The 20,439-nt window shown below is 50.5% G+C and overlaps 1 protein-coding gene across 1 annotated transcript in view; it reads left to right on the forward strand.

The window, feature by feature from the left end:
- The window catches only part of TMEM41A (transmembrane protein 41A), a 151,500-nt gene that overhangs the window by 65,185 nt on the left and 65,876 nt on the right, over positions 1-20,439 (forward strand). The window contains exon 2 of the mRNA XM_078680460.1: positions 1,826-1,979. Within this exon, the coding sequence (XP_078536586.1) occupies positions 1,826-1,979 (154 nt within the window). The remainder of the gene's footprint in view (positions 1-1,825; positions 1,980-20,439) is intronic.

Genomic DNA, 20,439 nt, shown 5'->3' on the forward strand with positions numbered 1-20,439 from the left:
CTGAAACGAAGCTTGGTTTGGCACGCTAGACAGGAAACCACGTCAGTACAGTGGAAACCGCTTTTTGACCTGCTATGCCGGAAATGATCTTGAAGCTGGCTTTTTCAAATGCGATACGTGGAAGTAGTCTGACGCCTCGCAGTTTTAGGGGGCAGGACAGCAAGCACTCACCTGAGGACGACTTCTTCCGGCGGCGGTCGGGCTGAAATGGCTTCAGCAAAGCGCCAACATTTTCCGATTCGGGGGCGTGGTTTTCGCTCTCTCCTCTTCCCATTGGCTGGAAGATAAAATTCCAGCCAATGGGAAGAGGAGAGAACGAAAACAAGAAAGAAGAGAAAAAACACGCCCCCGAATCTGGAAAAGACGGGGCTTGAACCGAGTGATGCCCCTCTCCTCCAATGGCTGGCCTCCGTTTAGGAAGCCAGCCAATGGAGAAGAGGGGCGGGTTCAAGCCCCCCTACTAAAAAACATTAAATCTCGGCTGCTCAGTGCAACGCTAGTCCAAGACCTAAAAAATATATATATGTGTGTGTGTATATGTATGTATATAGACATACATTTTCATTTAGTGGGTTTCCCAGAAGGCAATTTTTTTTTGTTGGTGTTGGTAACTAAATGCAGTCAGTAGGGATCAGTTACACAGCAAGATAGCCCAGCGGGCTTTGTCTTTACCAACACAACATCATCTTCTTTAAATGACGTCAAGCCCAACTCACCCTTTCATCCATGTGAGGTTCACGGAATGAACCTTTTTTTGCTGCTTACATATAATCATAACTTTTTTTTTTTGTTAACTTAATTTACGATTAGTGCTGTCTAATTGCTCAGTTATTATGTTTTATTCTATTCTCACAGAGCTACATAACGAAGTGGAAATGGGTTCTTTAGCTGAAAAGAGTTCCACCCCAAGGATTTCAAAGAACTATCCAGAGTTAAAACAACAAATATAGCTCACGTTCACCAATCTGGCATCACCCACACTAAAAGCTATAGAATTTTCCTTTGATTGGTGGACTGCTGTTAAGGATACGTGACCTCATTTCCTAGATCACTCTGATAAGTCTAGGAACTATATCATCGCTGACAACTGATGGGGCAATTTTCCAAAAGTGGACTAGTTCCGATTGCTGTTAAATGGTAGCACTAATTTCAAGATATCCCAGCCTTTAAATTAAGAATAGCTAGTTTTATATCAGGCTCGTATTGGGGGGGGTTGGGTGGGAGCACATTGATCAGTGATATAAAGTTAAAAACAAAGTTTCTCAAGGGGTTGGCGTAATGATTTAAAAGATGGCGGAGAGGAGGAAGCAACACAGAGCGTGGGAGTGGGGATTTAAAGGTGGACACCAGGGAGAAACGAAGAGCATGTATGCACTCCCATGTAGTGCTTAAGTCAAATGAAAAAAGTAGTTCCCTTAATGTAAACAGTCGAAAGATCCAAGTCATTCAATTAAAGGATGGTTAAGAAGATGTGCTTCAGGGGTGTGCCAACACAAGAAGAGCAAGGTGGGCCTTCAAATAAGAAGCAAGCAAACGAGATTGACAAGGTAGCCAACTAATGGCAAACAGTAACCCAAAGCCTTGCGAAAGCATTGGTATGAAGCCATATTTTTAGACTACTATTTGCATTTTTATATAGCATTTTTCACTATACTAGCTTTTTTGTGAATGTTTGTCGTTTGTAATGCCTACTCGGTTTATTTTCCCTAATGTTTTATTTATCATTTCCAATGGGCTAATTTGTACATTGCCGAGTTTAGTGGGATTGGATACCACATGATTGTTCTTTAGATTAATGATCTATATATTTCTCTTCACCCTATAGATCATTGACTTTCCCTTCAGACCTTGATGAGCTGCGGGAACTTGCAGAAGATTTACAGTTTTATAAGCGAGAGCACCAGACCTATGTCTTGCTGCTTTTCTGTAGTGCATACCTTTACAAGCAATGCTTTGCTATACCTGGCTCCAGCTTTCTGGTAAGCAACTTTTTAAAAAAAAGTGCATTTCACTTTTATTTGTCCGATGAACCGCATCTCCTTTTATCTGTGCATTCCAAACACTCCTTTGAAATATTCATAAAATTGTGCCTAGATAACATGCTATGGATATACAATCTCAACCAAATCTGTGTTTGTTGCCTATGATGTTTTCCTCCGACCCATGGGTACTGGAATTATCTTCACTGTGTCATTTTGATGGTTTCTATAGTGTCTCTCTCGATTTTTTTTTAGACCTGCAAATAATTATTTAATGCTTGCCATTTTAAGTATTAATTCTGCAGCTCTCTACTATTATAGCGCACAGGCCCTCACTTTGAAATTCTTAATTATTTATTAGTGACATATGGGACCATATTGAATTTGGCCTGACTCTTTATATATTTAATTGTGATCAGTTGTGCCTTAGTACTGAGAAAGACATACTTGCTCTGACTTTGTTTTTCCATAATGGTTTACCTTAAAGAAAGCCTACTTGAGAACGTGCCATCTTGAAACTGTTTTACAAAAAGTGTCCCATGGCCTCAATGGGAGTTTGCGCCCAGTTCGGGCGCACCTAGACACTTTGATATTATTGAAGTGGTCGCCGATGCGCGTGCAGTCCCTTCTGTAATACATATCGCTTTTGCGCACAGTCCCTTTTGTAATACAGATCGCTGTTGCGCACATTTTTTATTAGTTCGAATGTGAGGGGGCAGTCCCTCGTTTGGATGCAAATCATGCAAATGAGCTAATATTGTGCCATTGCACCCCTTCCTTATTACAAATGCGGGCATAGATCCAAAGACGCTGTTGGGAAGTGGCAGATAGTGTAGTTGGTGAACAATCTGTGCACCAGGAGGTCGCACCTTTGGATTGTGGAGGATTAAGGCCAGAGACTCCACCCAGGTATCGCCCTCGAGGCGGGTGCAGCTTGTGACACGCATGCGGGGAATTTTAGCTCCCCTACCTCTCCCTTTAAACTGAGGCTGGGCCTCCAGGTGCAAGTGAAAGGCAGACCGGCTGCTTCAAACAGCCAAACCGATTTCCATCATTGCCCTGTTCAGAGAACACGCACAAATTCATCCCCACATTCTGAACAGCGCATTCACTGTAATAGGGTGAGTCGAGAATGCGCACAGCTGTTGTGTGCTGGTTAATGGGCACCCTGGGCCACTGAATGGCCTAACGCTGTAGCGCGGGGCAGGTAGCGCTCAGCGCAGTAACTCAGTCCGACACTTGGGTGTTAGTCGGAAGTGACGTGTGCGAGCGCACGTCCTCCTTTTATTCGTCCCCGCAGGCCACGCCTGGCCTGCGGATGTGGGGATGCGTGCGGCAACTAGACCGTTGCTACCATTACATCCCTATCCAACTATATATTTTTTTTCAACAATGAATGAAGACAGTCCTGTATTGCAAAACAGTTCAAACAAAATGCATCGGTACTTGCGTGTCCCTTGATGACAGCTTCAGGGTCTCAGCAGCCAGGCATAGTCTTTTAGCTTCTGACTTGGCGGTGGGTTGGGTCTCAGGTTGTACCGCCGGGCGTTGGCTCTGCCACCGTCAGTACCTTGATAAGTGTCTCTGATCGTGGCCGGCGGTGTCTGAGACACCGGTGCGGACGCAGGCTCCTCCACATGGCCCTCCAGAGGTGCAGTGTCCTCTTCTTCAGGAGTCGTCTCTCCGTGTAGCTCGTTGTCTCTCTCCGCTGCCTCCGGGCACTGTCTGGATCCTGGTGGTATGGCCTTGAACCACGAGGCATTCCTTGATACTTCCTCTTCCCCCTTTTGGGCGGTGACCATGGTGCCCTTTGTGGCAGTTACGGTCCAGGTGCCCGGCTCATATCGAGTTTGGAACTTCCCCCCAGGGCGTCTGTTTCTTATGATTACTCTGGTCCCCGGACTTAGGCTCCTGGGGGTGGCCCTCCTACATCGGCTGGCCCGTTGGTTCCCTAGTCGCCTCCGTTCCTGAGTTTCTTCGGCGGCAGCTGGAGGTGGTGTCCAGCCAGGGGCATTGGGGAGAAGGTCTCTCAGTGGTCTTTGGAACATGAGGGTCCATGGGCTGCTTTGGGTGGTGCAGTGTGGGGGGCCTCTGTATTCCCTCAGGAATTCATGCAGTCTCTGCTCTGGGTCAGCCTGCTCCACCATTGCTATTCGGAACACTTTGTTGAGAGTCCGCATAAACCTCTCCACGTCCCCATTTGCCTGGGGCCATTGAGGTGTGATGCGGCGATGCTGGATCCCCCTTTGCCTAAGGAATGTGGCAAACTCAGCCCCTTGGAAGGGTGGTCCGTTGTCACTCCTTATCTCTGACGGATATCCAAACATGGAGAACATTTTTTCCAATGCTGGCCCCACGTGTGTGAATGCCGTGGAAACTACCCTCTCCACTAATGGGTATTTCGAGTAGGCGTCGATGGCCACTAGTGTGTGTCCTTCCCCGGGGAAGCTCCCAAAATCCACGCTGACCTTGGTCCAGGGAGACGTGCAGGCTTCCTCGGTGATCACCGGTGCGGGTCTCTCAGGGTCACTTATTAATTGGCAGGCCATGCAGCTCCTCACATATTCCTCCACCATGTTCTCCAGCTCCGGGAACCACACCTTTTCCCTCATGCGCGCTGTGAGAAGTTGGCCTGATGTGCAGTGTTCACTATTCTAGTGATCACTATATATCAGTCCAAACAACCCTTATTGATGATTGGTTGTAAGTCAACCTTATAGACCAGCTATCCTAGTAGCATGGATACGAGCAGTCTAAGGCTAAGACTCTAGAGGGCGTGTTAAGCCAGCTGTTTTACCATCACATTACCCCTTGAACACCCAGTGAAAGGACACCACACAAGTGTTATGAAAATAAACAGTGTATTTATTAGAATCACAACAACCCTGTACTCTTTATGAGGACAGGGTGCTAGGCACACAACAAAACTCTTACGAAAATACTTAAGTTAGCACGTTATACACAAATGCCCGAGGGGCACGAAAAACCATATACTTTAAAAGTGGAATGCGAATTACTAGCAGGTAAGTAACAGTTCTAATAGGCTTTGGAATCGCTAGGACTGGACTAGGGAATCGTTAGATTACTACTAGGAGACCCAGGGGACTCGGGTGCAGAGTGTGCACTCTCACGCGGGATGCGGGACAAAGTCTATGGAGGCTAGTAAAGGCAAAGTTAGTGTTCACGGGCGAACCCGACCTGGTGGGAAGAAAACGACAGTGGATCCTGACCCTAGGATAGTGAGGCTATGCTGGGACACCGAAGTGCCGAAGTTACCTAGCCCAGGGGCTGCAGCTGCATAGGTCTGAAAAGACGTCGGGGATCTCGTTGCCGGACCAGGAGCCTGGAAGGAAGAAGTTGCTGGCAGGCGACCAGTGAAGAAAAGTTCGATGGATCCAAGCCTGGATCAAGGAAGAAGAAAACCTGAAAGCAGAGGGGACCAAGTTCTTGAATCACTAGCCAGTGATTAAGTGGGCACCAGGATGGCACCGGGCGAAGTCACCGCAGTCAGGTGAGTGGGCGCTGCTGGGCTCTGCAGTCTCTCGGACCAGGAGGCGTTGTCGGCGACCAGGATGGAGGTGCGAGCTGTCCCACGAAGGTTCTTGCTGTCGACGTCGCTGGACCCAGGATTGGGCAACAAGTCTTGGCAAATGCAAGGCCCACGCGGTGGACCTAAAATGGCGTCTTGGGTGGACCAGGAGGGTCCAGGGTACTTCTCCGATGGAGGGAAGCAAGGGCCAGTCTGGAGCAACCAGACCAGCAGCAAAAATGTCGTCGGGCGTCGTCAGGAAGGCCACAAGCCAGCGGGCTAGTAGCCAAACAACGCGGTGAGTAGTAAAAAGCAGAAGGGCCCCACGCAGATCGTGGAGATGCTGGGGGGCTGCTCTTCGGTGCTGGAGCTGCTCAGGGTGGGGGCTTCTCGGACCCCAAAGCACTCACCAGGAATTCACTCGGCGGGCTTGCTGGAAAGAAGTCGTGCAGTCTTGCAGATGGCCGGTCCCTTGAGGTCTCGTCGCACCCACGGTTCTCAGCTGGGCTGTAGAGGTGGGTAGAGGTCAGAGGTGCCAGGGAAGCCGGTTCTCGTCGAGCTGGGCAGTCGGATTCCGGAGGAAGGACTTGCAGCAGACCGCAGTGTTCTTAGATGGTGCCTGCGGATGCAGGGTGACTACTCCTTAGTCACAAGGGAGAAATCTTAGGAAGAAGTCTTGAGTTCCTTTCGCAGAAAGTAGTTTCAGGATTCAAAGATGATCTGATTTGGAAGGGGGCCAGTCTCTACCTTTATCCTGTAAAAAGGGGCTGGCACGCGACTAAGTCCTGCCCTATGGGTGGGACTAGGAGGGGGGTGGTTACACCCACTTCCTTGGCGGGCTTTTCCCCAGCACAGGGTCTGGAGTGACCCTGGAACTGGTTCCAGCCAGCCTATGCACAGTGAGCACCGGGGTGCCACGTGCAGTCACCTTCCTCTAAAGCCCTGCCTACCTACAATACACAAAACCCTGTCTGGGACGGTGCTGGCACCGCCCCTGGCAGGAAACCCTTTGTCCTTATCTCCTGCTCTGGGAGGACTCCCAGCAGCAGGAGGGCAGACTTGTGTCTCGGTGGCAGCATCCATTTTGTGGATGCTAAGGCTCTGTCTGACTTTTAACCGGGTTATAGGTTACATGCATGTCGTGTCCCTCTAGAAGGGTGGAATGCTAACCCCGTCGCCAGAATTGGCGAGGGGTTAGTATTCCAATTCGTATGACACCTTACTCGACATGTTTTGATAAAGCGATACCAGAGTTGGCACATAACCGCGAGGATTATAATGCACTTAAGAGTATATGGTATGCGATATCATGGAAACGGCTAAGGGATGGATCCCGAAAGCCGCAGACAGGCTCAGCTCATGCCAGAGCACCATCTCACACGATTCCAAGCACTCTGCCTTCAGGATTGTTAAGGCCTGCCATAGGAGTGACTGATAGGAGATCTGTGTGTCCATTTTAGGGTTAGATATAGGTATACTATATCTAAAGCAAAGGGTGAGTACACCACCTTGCCCCAGCTGTCGTGCAGCCAGTTGTGTCAGTTTTAGTTAGTCAATCCAGGGGTGGCACAATACATGCTTCAGCCCCTGGGAGACTTCTGGGTGCACCTCAGCCCTGGGTACAGGGACTTGGAGAGGGCCCAGGGCCAATTCAGTACCTGAGTACAATTTGGATAGAGAGAACAGCTAGGCTGTGGGTCTGATTAGCAGGCCCACAGCCAGGGAAAGTCGTAAACCAGTGCAGCAAAAAGCAAAAATCTGGGTGATCATAGGATTGCAGACCCTACTCTCCTACATGACCCCCCCCCAAACTTTGGGACAATAAACTAACCTTGACCAGGTGAGTCTTCTTGCTCTAAGTGGAAATACCTGGAGAGCCCATCAGCATTGCTGTGATCAGTCCCAGGTCTATGCTCCACTGTAAAATCCATCCCCTGTAGGGAAATGGACCACCTAAGCAGTTTGGGGTTTTCACCCTTCATCTGATTTAGCCACAAGAGGGGCTTATGGTCTGTCTGAATGGTGAAGTGAGTGCCAAACAAGTAGGCCCTCAGCTTCTTCAGGGCCCAGACCACAGCAAAGGCCTCCCTCTCAATAGCTGACCAATTTTTCTCTCTGGGTGTCAACCTTCTACTAATGAAAGCAATAGGCTGATCATTACCATCAAAATTCAGTTGAGACAGAACAGCTCCCACACCCAACTCAGAAGCATCTGTTTGGACAATGAATGGCTTGGAGTAATCTGGACTCTTGAGGATAGGTGCTGTGCACATGGCCTGCTTTAGGTCATTGAATGCTTTCTGACAGCTTGCTGTCCACTGAACTTTCTTTGGCATCTTTTTGCTTGTCAGGTCATTAAGGGGGGTCACTATGGACCCATAATTTCTGACAAACTTCCTATAGTACCCAGTCAGGCCCAAGAAAGCTCGAACCTGAGTCTGGGTGATGGGAGGAGTCCAGTCCTTGATGGCCTGTATCTTACTCTCCAGTGGCTGAACCTGGCCTCCACCTACAAGGTGGCCCAGGTATACAACCTGTGACTGCCCTATCTGGCACTTTGTGGCCTTGATAGTGAGGCCTGCCTTTTGCAGGGCCTCTAACACTTTCCTCAGGTGGACCAGGTGATCCTCCCAGGTGGAGCTAAAGACAGCAATATCGTCAAGATAAGCTGCACAGAAGTCATCCAGCCCAGTGAGGACTTGATTCACCAACCTTTGGAAGGTGGCAGGTGCATTTTTCAGTCCAAAGGGCATTACCACAAATTGATAATGCCCTCCAGGGGTAGAAAATGCTGTTTTAGGTTTGGCTTCCTCAGCTAACCTGATTTGCCAATACCCAGCTGTCAAATCAAATGTGCTTAAGAAGTTGGCAGAAGCCAATCTATCTATAAGCTCATCTGCTCTTGGTATTGGGTGGGCATCAGTCTTAGTGACTGCATTGAGGCCTCTGTAGTCTACGCAAAACCTCATCTCTCTCTTACCACCCTGGGTGTGAGGCTTTGGCACTAGAACTACTGGGCTAGCCCAAGGGCTATCTGAGGGCTCAATGACTCCCAGTTCCAACATTTTCTGCACTTCAGTTTTGATGCAGTCTCTAACATGATCAGGCTGTCTGTAGATTTTACTCTTGACAGGCAGACTGTCTCCAGTGTCAACATCATGGGTACACCAATCAGTTTGGCTGGGTGTCAGAGAGAACATATGTCGAAAGGATTGCAGAACTTGCCTGCAATCCTGTTGCTGATGTTCAGTGAGGCTGCCACAAAAGACAACACCATCAACTGACCCATCATCAGGATTCTGAGTGAGCAGGTCTGGGAGAGGGTCACTCTCTTCCTCCTGTCCCTCATCTGTGGCCATGAGCAAGCTCATGTCCTTCCTGTCAACATATGCCTTGAGCCTGTTAACATGGAGCACTCTGAGAGGGCTCCTGGGAGTTCCAAGGTCCACCAAGTAGGTAACCTCTCCCTTTTGCTCAATGATGGTGTGGGGCCCAGACCATTTGTCTTTCAGAGCTGCTGGGGCCACTGGCTCCAGCACCCACACCTTCTGTCCTGGCTGGTACACAGTCAGTACAGCCTTTTGGTCATGCCAAGCTTTTTGAAGTTCCTGGCTGGCCTCAAGGTTTTTAGATGCCTTCTCCATATACTCAGCCATCCTGGAGCGGAGACCAAGTACATAGTCCACTATGTTGGTTGCAGGCTTTTTGAGAGGTCTCTCCCATCCTTCCTTCACCAAACACAGGGGTCCTCTTACAGGATACCCATACAGAAGCTCAAAAGGGCTGTAGCCAACCCCCTTCTGTGGGACCTCTCTGTAAGCAAACAAGAGGCAGGGGATCAGGACATCCCATCTTCTCCTAAGAGTTTCAGGTAGTCCATGAATCATCCCTTTCAGGGTCCTGTTGAATCTCTCAACAAGCCCATTGCATTGTGGATGATAGGGTGTGGTGAACTTGTAGTTCACACCACACTCTTTCCACATGGCAGTCAGATATCCTGACATGAAGTTTGTACCTCTGTCAGAAACGACCTCCTTAGGGAAACCCACTCTGGAGAACACTCCAACTAGGGCTCTTGCCACTACAGGGGCTGTAGTGGTCCTAAGGGGAATAGCCTCAGGATACCTGGTGGCATGGTCCACCACCACCAGTATAAACTTGTGTCCTGATGCTGTCTGGGGTTCCATTGGACCAACAATGTCAATCCCCACTCTTTCAAAGGGAACCCCCACCACAGGTAGTGGTATGAGGGGGGCCTTTGTTGTGCCACCTGACTTACCACTGGCTTGGCAAGTGACACATGAGCGACAAAACTCCTTGGTATTCTCATTCATATGGGGCCAGTGAAAGTGTGAGACAAGCCTGTCCCAAGTCTTTGTCTGACCTAAATGACCTGCAAGGGGAATCTCATGGGCCAAGGTGAGAAGGAAACCTCTCAGAGACAAGGGGATGACCAGCCTCCTGGTTGCACCAGGCTTGGGGTCTCTTGACTCAGAGTACAGGAGTCCATCTTCCCAGTATACCCTGTGGGCACCTGTGGCATTCCCTGCAGCCTCAGCAGCAGCCTGCTGTCTGAGGGGTTCAAGGGAAGGGCAGCTCAACTGTTCCTTCCCCAGGTCTGCTCTGGAGGGTCCCCCTGAGCCCAGAAACTCAACTTGATCAAGTTCAAGCTCTTTAGGCTCAGTTTCCCTCAGTTCTCTCAGATCAGCCTCCTCAGAGACTTGATCCTCAACCTGGGGCAAGGGGGAAGGCGAAGCCTTACCCTTACTGCTCTTCTTCTTGGAAGGTGTCTGGTCCATCATTTCAGGATCCAGCACCTGTTCAGTGGGGCATTTTCTGGCCTGTGACCTGGTCACAGCAAGCACATGTGCTGGCAAGCCTAACATTTCCATGTGAGTCCTCTGCTCCACTTCTGACCATTGTGATGACTCCAAATCATTGCCCAACAAACTATCAACTGGGAGGTCTGAACTGACTACAACTTTCTTTTGTCCCTTCACTCCACCCCAGGAGAAAGCCACAATTGCCACACTATGACTAGTAGTGACATTGCTGGCATTGGTCACCAGGAAATCAGTACCTGGCATGATCTGTCCAGGGTCCACAAAGTTAGGTGTCACCATGGTGACACTGGCACAAGTGTCCCTATAGGCCTGAGCCATCTTGCCATTAATCAAAGGTGTCTGCCTGTATTTGCCCAAAGTATTGGGACTTATTTCAGGGGACATATCCATATCCCCTGTACAGACAAGGACAGCCTGAGTGAGTGTGCCAACTAAGTTGTCAGACCCCTCAGTACCCAAGGTTAACCCAACTAATGCCTTGGGAGTGACACTACCACTACTGACTGTACTAGGGGGTGCAGTTGCTTTAGGAGCTGTAGTGGCAGGAGTTTGTCCTCCTCTTTTGGTGCACTCACTAAACCAGTGAGATTTACTTTTGCAGTACTGGCACCACCTTTTTGACTGGCCTTCTTGAGTCTTCTTCTTCTGGGAAGCCTGACCCCCACCCTCTTTGGTTTGTTGGGGACCTGGTGAAGACTTCTGGTCATTTTGCTCATTCTTAACATTACCCTTCTGGTCTGCTTTCTTCTGACCACCCTGGTTCTGGTTCTGGTTCTGCTTGATCCTTGTCCTGACCCATTTGTCTGCCTTCTTTCCCAATTCTTGGGGAGAGGTCAGATCTGAATCAACAAGGTGCTGGTGCAGCAACTGGTTCTGACAATTGTTCAAAATTTGTTCTCTCATCATTAGATTATACAATCCTGTGTAATCTGTAACCTTGCTACCCAGCAACCAGCCCTCCAAAGCCTTAGTGGCACAATCCACAAAATCAGACCAGTCCTGAGACTGAGTTTTCTGGGTGTCTCTGAACAGCAACCTGTACTGCTCAGTGGTTAAACCAAACCCATCAACCAGTGTATTCTTCAGGACCTGGTAATTGTTAGCATCCTCCACTCTTGTAGTGAGGAGCTTATCTCTACCTTTACCATCAAAGGAGAGCCACAGTATAGCTGCCCACTGACTCTGGGGAATGCCCTGCACAGTGCAGGCCCTCTCCAGAGCCGCCATCCATTTCTGGATATCATCCCCTTGCTTAAAGGGGGGCACTATTTTAGTCAGGTGTTTAGTATCTAAACCCTTCTCTTTATCTCTTGGGAGATTGCTGCCACCAGTGGGAGCTAGCCCACTCATCTGCTGCTCTCTTGCCAGGGCAAGCTTCTCTTTGGCCAGGGCAATTTCTTCCCTTTCAATCCTCAGTTCAGCTTGTCTCATCCTAGCTTCATGCTCCTTTCTCTGAGGGGAAGTAAATCTCCTCTGTGGAGGATTCCTTCTCCCCTGAGAAGAGGCATTAGAGTGCAGAGATCTATTGGAGTCCCTAGAAAGAGATCTATCTCTCCTAACTCCAAGGTTAGGCCCACTTCGGGTTAGTACTGGGGGGCCCCCAGATCCTAGCCCAAGTAAGTCTAAGTTGGTCCTAGTTAGCCTTCTGACTACCTCAAGACCTTTGTCTACCTCATCCCCAGAGAGTACCTCCTGATCCTCCTCCTCAACTGCTGAATCAGTGTTGGGGAGATCTGGATCCCCAGAGGTTCCCTCTAAGGCTGGCATGTTCTCATGTAACTGAGAAAGCTTTCTGGCATCATATGTCTCTAAGAGACCTATCAGAAAGGAAGTGGTGGGGTTAGACCCCTGCTTCAGTTTTCTGGAGACACAGATCTGTCTCATCTCATGGAAACTGAGAGCTGCATATCTTGAAGTGACCTGTGGAGGGTCAACACTGACCAGGGGAGTCTCAGTAGAGTCCCCCTGAGTCGACATGCTTTTCTAGTGAGGTGTAAGTGGCGCACTTACCTACACTATATGTTTGCCTACTGAGCCCTGGCTAGAGTTGTAGTTTAGGGTGTGCTAGGCCCTAGGAGCTACAACAGCTGGTTCAGTAGAACTCAGAGTATTCTAAGCTAAGTTATATGTACCTTTAGTACTTATGTGATCTTTCACAAGATATTCTTAGGGCATGTGTGGTAAAACAACAGCAAGCTCAAATCCCAACCGCTGCTCACCAATGTGAGAAGTTGGCCTGATGTGCAGTGTTCACTATTCTAGTGATCACTATATATCAGTCCAAACAACCCTTATTGATGATTGGTTGTAAGTCAACCTTATAGACCAGCTATCCTAGTAGCATGGATACGAGCAGTCTAAGGCTAAGACTCTAGAGGGCGTGTTAAGCCAGCTGTTTTACCATCACATTACCCCTTGAACACCCAGTGAAAGGACACCACACAAGTGTTATGAAAATAAACAGTGTATTTATTAGAATCACAACAACCCTGTACTCTTTATGAGGACAGGGTGCTAGGCACACAACAAAACTCTTACGAAAATACTTAAGTTAGCACGTTATACACAAATGCCCGAGGGGCACGAAAAACCATATACTTTAAAAGTGGAATGCGAATTACTAGCAGGTAAGTAACAGTTCTAATAGGCTTTGGAATCGCTAGGACTGGACTAGGGAATCGTTAGATTACTACTAGGAGACCCAGGGGACTCGGGTGCAGAGTGTGCACTCTCACGCGGGATGCGGGACAAAGTCTATGGAGGCTAGTAAAGGCAAAGTTAGTGTTCACGGGCGAACCCGACCTGGTGGGAAGAAAACGACAGTGGATCCTGACCCTAGGATAGTGAGGCTATGCTGGGACACCGAAGTGCCGAAGTTACCTAGCCCAGGGGCTGCAGCTGCATAGGTCTGAAAAGACGTCGGGGATCTCGTTGCCGGACCAGGAGCCTGGAAGGAAGAAGTTGCTGGCAGGCGACCAGTGAAGAAAAGTTCGATGGATCCAAGCCTGGATCAAGGAAGAAGAAAACCTGAAAGCAGAGGGGACCAAGTTCTTGAATCACTAGCCAGTGATTAAGTGGGCACCAGGATGGCACCGGGCGAAGTCACCGCAGTCAGGTGAGTGGGCGCTGCTGGGCTCTGCAGTCTCTCGGACCAGGAGGCGTTGTCGGCGACCAGGATGGAGGTGCGAGCTGTCCCACGAAGGTTCTTGCTGTCGACGTCGCTGGACCCAGGATTGGGCAACAAGTCTTGGCAAATGCAAGGCCCACGCGGTGGACCTAAAATGGCGTCTTGGGTGGACCAGGAGGGTCCAGGGTACTTCTCCGATGGAGGGAAGCAAGGGCCAGTCTGGAGCAACCAGACCAGCAGCAAAAATGTCGTCGGGCGTCGTCAGGAAGGCCACAAGCCAGCGGGCTAGTAGCCAAACAACGCGGTGAGCAGTAAAAAGCAGAAGGGCCCCACGCAGATCGTGGAGATGCTGGGGGGCTGCTCTTCGGTGCTGGAGCTGCTCAGGGTGGGGGCTTCTCGGACCCCAAAGCACTCACCAGGAATTCACTCGGCGGGCTTGCTGGAAAGAAGTCGTGCAGTCTTGCAGATGGCCGGTCCCTTGAGGTCTCGTCGCACCCACGGTTCTCAGCTGGGCTGTAGAGGTGGGTAGAGGTCAGAGGTGCCAGGGAAGCCGGTTCTCGTCGAGCTGGGCAGTCGGATTCCGGAGGAAGGACTTGCAGCAGACCGCAGTGTTCTTAGATGGTGCCTGCGGATGCAGGGTGACTACTCCTTAGTCACAAGGGAGAAATCTTAGGAAGAAGTCTTGAGTTCCTTTCGCAGAAAGTAGTTTCAGGATTCAAAGATGATCTGATTTGGAAGGGGGCCAGTCTCTACCTTTATCCTGTAAAAAGGGGCTGGCACGCGACTAAGTCCTGCCCTATGGGTGGGACTAGGAGGGGGGTGGTTACACCCACTTCCTTGGCGGGCTTTTCCCCAGCACAGGGTCTGGAGTGACCCTGGAACTGGTTCCAGCCAGCCTATGCACAGTGAGCACCGGGGTGCCACGTGCAGTCACCTTCCTCTAAAGCCCTGCCTACCTACAATACACAAAACCCTGTCTGGGACGGTGCTGGCACCGCCCCTGGCAGGAAACCCTTTGTCCTTATCTCCTGCTCTGGGAGGACTCCCAGCAGCAGGAGGGCAGACTTGTGTCTCGGTGGCAGCATCCATTTTGTGGATGCTAAGGCTCTGTCTGACTTTTAACCGGGTTATAGGTTACATGCATGTCGTGTCCCTCTAGAAGGGTGGAATGCTAACCCCGTCGCCAGAATTGGCGAGGGGTTAGTATTCCAATTCGTATGACACCTTACTCGACATGTTTTGATAAAGCGATACCAGAGTTGGCACATAACCGCGAGGATTATAATGCACTTAAGAGTATATGGTATGCGATATCATGGAAACGGCTAAGGGATGGATCCCGAAAGCCGCAGACAGGCTCAGCTCATGCCAGAGCACCATCTCACACGATTCCAAGCACTCTGCCTTCAGGATTGTTAAGGCCTGCCATAGGAGTGACTGATAGGAGATCTGTGTGTCCATTTTAGGGTTAGATATAGGTATACTATATCTAAAGCAAAGGGTGAGTACACCACCTTGCCCCAGCTGTCGTGCAGCCAGTTGTGTCAGTTTTAGTTAGTCAATCCAGGGGTGGCACAATACATGCTTCAGCCCCTGGGAGACTTCTGGGTGCACCTCAGCCCTGGGTACAGGGACTTGGAGAGGGCCCAGGGCCAATTCAGTACCTGAGTACAATTTGGATAGAGAGAACAGCTAGGCTGTGGGTCTGATTAGCAGGCCCACAGCCAGGGAAAGTCGTAAACCAGTGCAGCAAAAAGCAAAAATCTGGGTGATCATAGGATTGCAGACCCTACTCTCCTACACGCGCCTTCATCTTGGTGATGCCTTGGTGGCCCCCGTGGGCGAGTTGTACTGCCCGGTGCCTCAGGCTCTGGGGAATGACCAGACGTGACCCTCTCAATAACACTCCTTCTTCAGTCGCAATTAGCTCATGCCTGACTCGCCACATCTTTGTGAGGGATTCCTTATCTTCCGCGGACCAGGAATTGGGTGGGCGTAGATAGTCAGTCCACAAGCCTTCTCGAACGGCCTGCAGCGACCTCAGGTAGATGTTATCAGCAGCGGCTGCTTCTTTTATGTCTTCTATTGTCATGCTTAGAGGGCACCCACTGGGCATATTCATCGCAGTCGTCGTCCACTGACTCTGGTTCTGGTCAGGAGGGGTGGCGTGAAAGGTAGTCGGCAGGGTTTTTGGCCCCTGGGCGGTATATCACTTCCATCTCGTATGGTTGTAATTGAATTACCCATCGTTCAATGCGAGGTGGCGGGTGTGGAGCAGTTCCCTTGAAGAGGGACACCAAGGGTTGATGGTCGGTGACCATGACAAAGGAGTGTCCTCATAGATACAGATGGAAATGGCCACAGGCCCATTTAATAGCGAGGGCCTCCCTCTCGATCTGGGCATACCTGGTTTCAGTTGGGGTCAGGGATTTGCTTGCAAAAGCTAACGCCGTCCACTGGCCGGGTTCATGTTCCTGGGTCAAAACTGCGCCGAGACCCACCGGGCTAGCATCGACGATCACCTCTGTGCGTTTCGTGGGGTCAAAGTATGAGAGAGTGGCCTTTTCCAGGAGGGCATCTTTGATTCCCTTGAAAGCTTCATCCTCCTTCGGGCCCCACTGCCATGTGGCATCCGTCTTGGTCAGTGCTCGTAGCGGTTCGCTCCGAGTGGCTAGGCCCGGTATGAATCGGCCACAGTAGGTGGCCATGCTGAGGAAGCTTCTTATTTCCGTCTGAGATTTTGGCGCTAGGGCATCCTTGATGCCTTGGACTTCCTCGGGTCTACCTGAATACCCTACTGGTTGAAGATGTATCCAAAGAACTCGATGGATGGCTGAAAGAGCTGACACTTATCTTTGTGGAGTGTCGCTCCGAAGTTACTCAGTCTCTTTAGGGCATCCCGGAGATACTTGTGGTGTTCTGACGCGGTGGCGGAGTATATCAAAATGTCGTCGCTGACATTTATTACCCCCGGCAGTCCGGACAGGAGTTCCCTAATAGTGTTCTGGAACACCTCCGCCGCTGAGGAGATGCCGAAGTTTAATCGCTTGTAGCGTCGGAGACCAAGATGGGTGCTAAAAGTGGTGATGAACCGACTTTCCTCCGCTAGTGGTAGTTGGTGGTATCCGGCGTTTAGATCTATTTTCGAAAACCACTTCGACCCGTTCAAGTCAGCAACGATGTCGTCCATCGTGGGGGTCAGGTGTCTCTCCCTCCGGATCGCGGCATTCGGTAGCCGCATGTCGATGCACAGGCGGCTCTCGCCTGGTTGCTTAGGTTTCTCCACTATGACCATTGGCGATACCCACGGGGTGGGCCCCGTGACCTTTTCTATGACGCCCAGGTTTTCTAGTTTCTCCAGTTCTTTCTCCACCAGTGGGCGTAGGTGAAATGGTATCCGACGGTGGCACAGTGCATTGGGAGCAACCGATCTGTCGATGTGAAGCTTGATGGGTTCACATTTTATGCAGCCCAGGCCTCGGAATAGTTCAGGGAATCGTCCCAATAGTTCATCTACTTGGTGTGCTCTGATGCGATTGGCAAATGCTATTAGTTTTAGGTCTTCAGCCGTATGGCTGCTTAGCAGAGTGTCAGCCTCCCGGTTGATTAAGTGGATTGTCGCCATCACCTCTGACTCGTCGACCTGGCTAGGTATCGTGATCTTTCCTTTAAGGGGTAATGGTGTGTCTGCTCCGTAGGCGAATATCCTCGTTTTGGATGGTAGTATCTGGGGGCGCGGGCGTAGCTTCTTGAATTGCTGTAGGCCCATTACGTTCACCGTAGCGCCAGTGTCAATTATGGCCTTAACCTCGTTTCCCGCCATCTGCACGATGCATGTCGGCTGCGGCCGCCGTCGTTGCTTGAGTTCTCGTGCGAACGAGACAATGCAGGCCTCTTCATCCTCCGATTCCGAGTCGTCATTCACCGTGGGTAAATATCTCTCTCCCTTCGATGGCGGTGGTTCAGCCAGCGATAGTTGTCGAATCGCTTTGGTGGGTGTCCGTGACTTCTTGAAGGTCTTTGACGTGTTCCTTCTGCGGCACACTGTTGCGAAATGGTTTGGAATTCCGCAATTTGCGCAGGTTTTGCCCTGGGCTGGGCAGTCTTTTGCCGCATGGGGCTCATGTCCACAATATCCACACCGTGCTCGGGGCGGGTCTCTCCGATATTCTTTCTGCGGTGGTCCACGTGGTTGGGACCGTACCGCATCTGCCCGCTCAGTCTTGACGGTTTCTGCCTTGATTTGAGGTTTGTGTAGTGCTTGTTCCATGGCGGTGGCCCTGACGTTTGAGAGGTCGTGAGATCTGGCCAGGATTAGTATGTCTTCCAATGAGATCCCTGGTTTACGTAGAATTGATCCTCTCAATGCCTTGTCACGGCATCCTTGAATAAATTGTCTCCTTATGGCTTTTGGTTGGTCCTCGTCAGTACAGGAACTGGCTAGCTCCCTGACGCGGGCATAGAATTGGTCCATCGTCTCACCTTCCCTCTGGCGGGCCTGACCCAATTTGAAAACTTCAAAGTCTAGATTCAGCTGTGGGTCAAAGTGGCCGTTGAGTGCAGCAACGGCCGCGTCGTAATCACCTGCCACCCCCGTGTTGGGCAGGTGTTTGAATAATCTGAATATTTCATCCCCTGCGTAATGTAGTAAGAGACCTCTTCACTGCTATGTCTGTCTCCCTTGTGACCACAAAGTAGTTTTCTAGTCGTTCGAGCCAAATCTTCCACCTTGGTGAGGCTGTGGACGGGTCTTCTGTTTCACTGAAGGGTGGCAACACCCCAGTGGCAGCATGTTGAAACGGAATGTTAATAGTGGCGGCTGGCGCGTCTTCGTCCGCCATGGTGGCGGTTCGTCGGGACGACTTTCTTTCTCTGCTCCCTTGCTCACAGATTTATTGGGGGTTGCGCGCTCTTGCTGATAGTCCTTCCCAGTTGTGCCGGTCTTTGCGACACCACGTGTCGGCATCCGTCAGCGTGGGGCTCTGGTAGGGGTCCCTCTCAGAGCTGTCCAGCTGCATACATCCCTTCCAGGGCGCAGAGAAAAACACCCCCGGCAGTCTTCCACGTCTCACGCGAAATGCGTGATCATCGGCAGGGCTTTTTCCCGCGTCACACGCGCAATGCGTGGGCATAGGCAGGGCGTTCCGCAGATCCGCGACTCACGCGAGATGCGTGGGAAATGGCAAGCAGTCGCATCTTCGGCCCAGTGCAGCGCACCGCAGCGCCGCGTCTTCCCGGCGGCCACAGGATCCTCCAGGGCCCACACGTGGAGGAGGCAGGCGGAGCAGGCAGACTCAGGATGGGCCAGTGTCTCGGCAGACACGTAGCGCGGTAGGCACCGCGTAGGGAGCAGGCAGCTCCGATCCAGCCACCAGTGCACGGGCGAGGGTTGGGCCCCCTCCGCTCATCGCCAATGTTGTGTGCTGGTTAATGGGCACCCTGGGCCACTGGATGGCCTAACGCTGTAGCGCAGGGGCAGGTAGCGCTCAGCGCAGTAACTCAGTCCGACACTTGGGTGTTAGTCGGAAGTGACGTGTGCGAGCGCACGTCCTCCTTTTATTCGTCCCCGCAGGCCACGCCTGGCCTGCGGATGTGGGGATGCGTGCGTGCGTGTGGCAACTAGACCGTTGCTACCATTACAACAGCCATGGTGGAATGCAAATATATTGATTTGGAATTACGGTTATGCAAATGCCAAACTGGTCTTGGTAGCCTTATAAGAATCCTGCACTTTCACACTGTAAACAAGAAACCTATGATAGAGAATGCCGAACTAGCATCTACAACAGTGTTCTTCAAACTGGGGGGGCGCAACACCATCTCAGGGGGAGCGCGCACTCGACCTAAAATCATACCTTTGATGTCTTCCACTGTCCCCCGCGTCATAAGTCTTCAGCCATTTGAAATAAGAATTTCTGTTCATTGAAGAACTCCGGGAACAGAAGGTTGGAGGGGGGAGGGAGGGGAAATCATTAGGCACGATGTGCCCATGCTTTTGTCTGCTAAGTAACAGTTCACCGTCCGAGGAGGGGGTTAATTGGAAGAGCTGAACTGCTTTAGCTGCAGTGGGAGGCAGGACGCCTCCTCTGCTAAAACCGAAAGTAAAGGAAGAGACAGTCCTGTACCTTCGCGTTCTATTTCAAAGCAGAGGAGACTCCTTGCCTCCCACTGCAGATAAAATGACTGTCTGTTCCTTTCTTTCAGTTTTACCAGAGGAGACAACCTGCCTCCCACTGCAGCTGAACCATTTCAGCTCTTCCAATTTAACCCCGTCCGGGGAGGGTTAGCTCTTAGCACAAAGGAGACACAGTTTCTTTAAAAAGTACGCAGGCAGGTGCACACCGCCCACAGGGCTAAAAGGGCTTCAAGTTGCCAAAAGAACAAGCATTGGCATAGCCAATAGGTCTCGCTTTTGGGACCGTGTAAGTATTTAGTTATGCAGCACAATGTTCTTGGTGCAACAACTGTTGCATCGCTAAACACTGAAAAGGTCCCAAAGGCAAGACCTATTGGCTATGCCATTGCTTGTTTTTAGTAGATAGGAAGGAAGTGGGTGCTCGAATTAATAGAGCCAATATGTACGATTTTTTTTCTACATGGCCAAAGTACCCACGAGCTACTTAAGAGGTTCATATGTGGCATGTAAAGGCTTGATTTTTAATAAAATCAGAGTAAACCTTTTGCATACCAAGTAGCAGCATGTAATGCGAGGTGCCTTCTTACGTTTTAACCCACACTACTTGGATTTTCGAGCTTATACTTACAACGTTACATAAGAAACTACAAGTCCCAGAATGCAGCTTGCTGTTGGCTAAAATTGGGATTAACATCTAAACGCTTGGCAGCTATGCAAATAAATCCCCCCAAGTCACTCCAGCGCCACTTTAAGAGTTGTGTGGTGTTCTTTTAGATATCATTGTTTCAAGGTGTGTTTGACGGTGTGTTGGACCACGGCTGCCA

Source organism: Lissotriton helveticus, chromosome 3_1 (genome assembly GCF_964261635.1).
Source record: "Lissotriton helveticus chromosome 3_1, aLisHel1.1, whole genome shotgun sequence".
Classification (NCBI taxonomy): domain Eukaryota; kingdom Metazoa; phylum Chordata; class Amphibia; order Caudata; family Salamandridae; genus Lissotriton; species Lissotriton helveticus.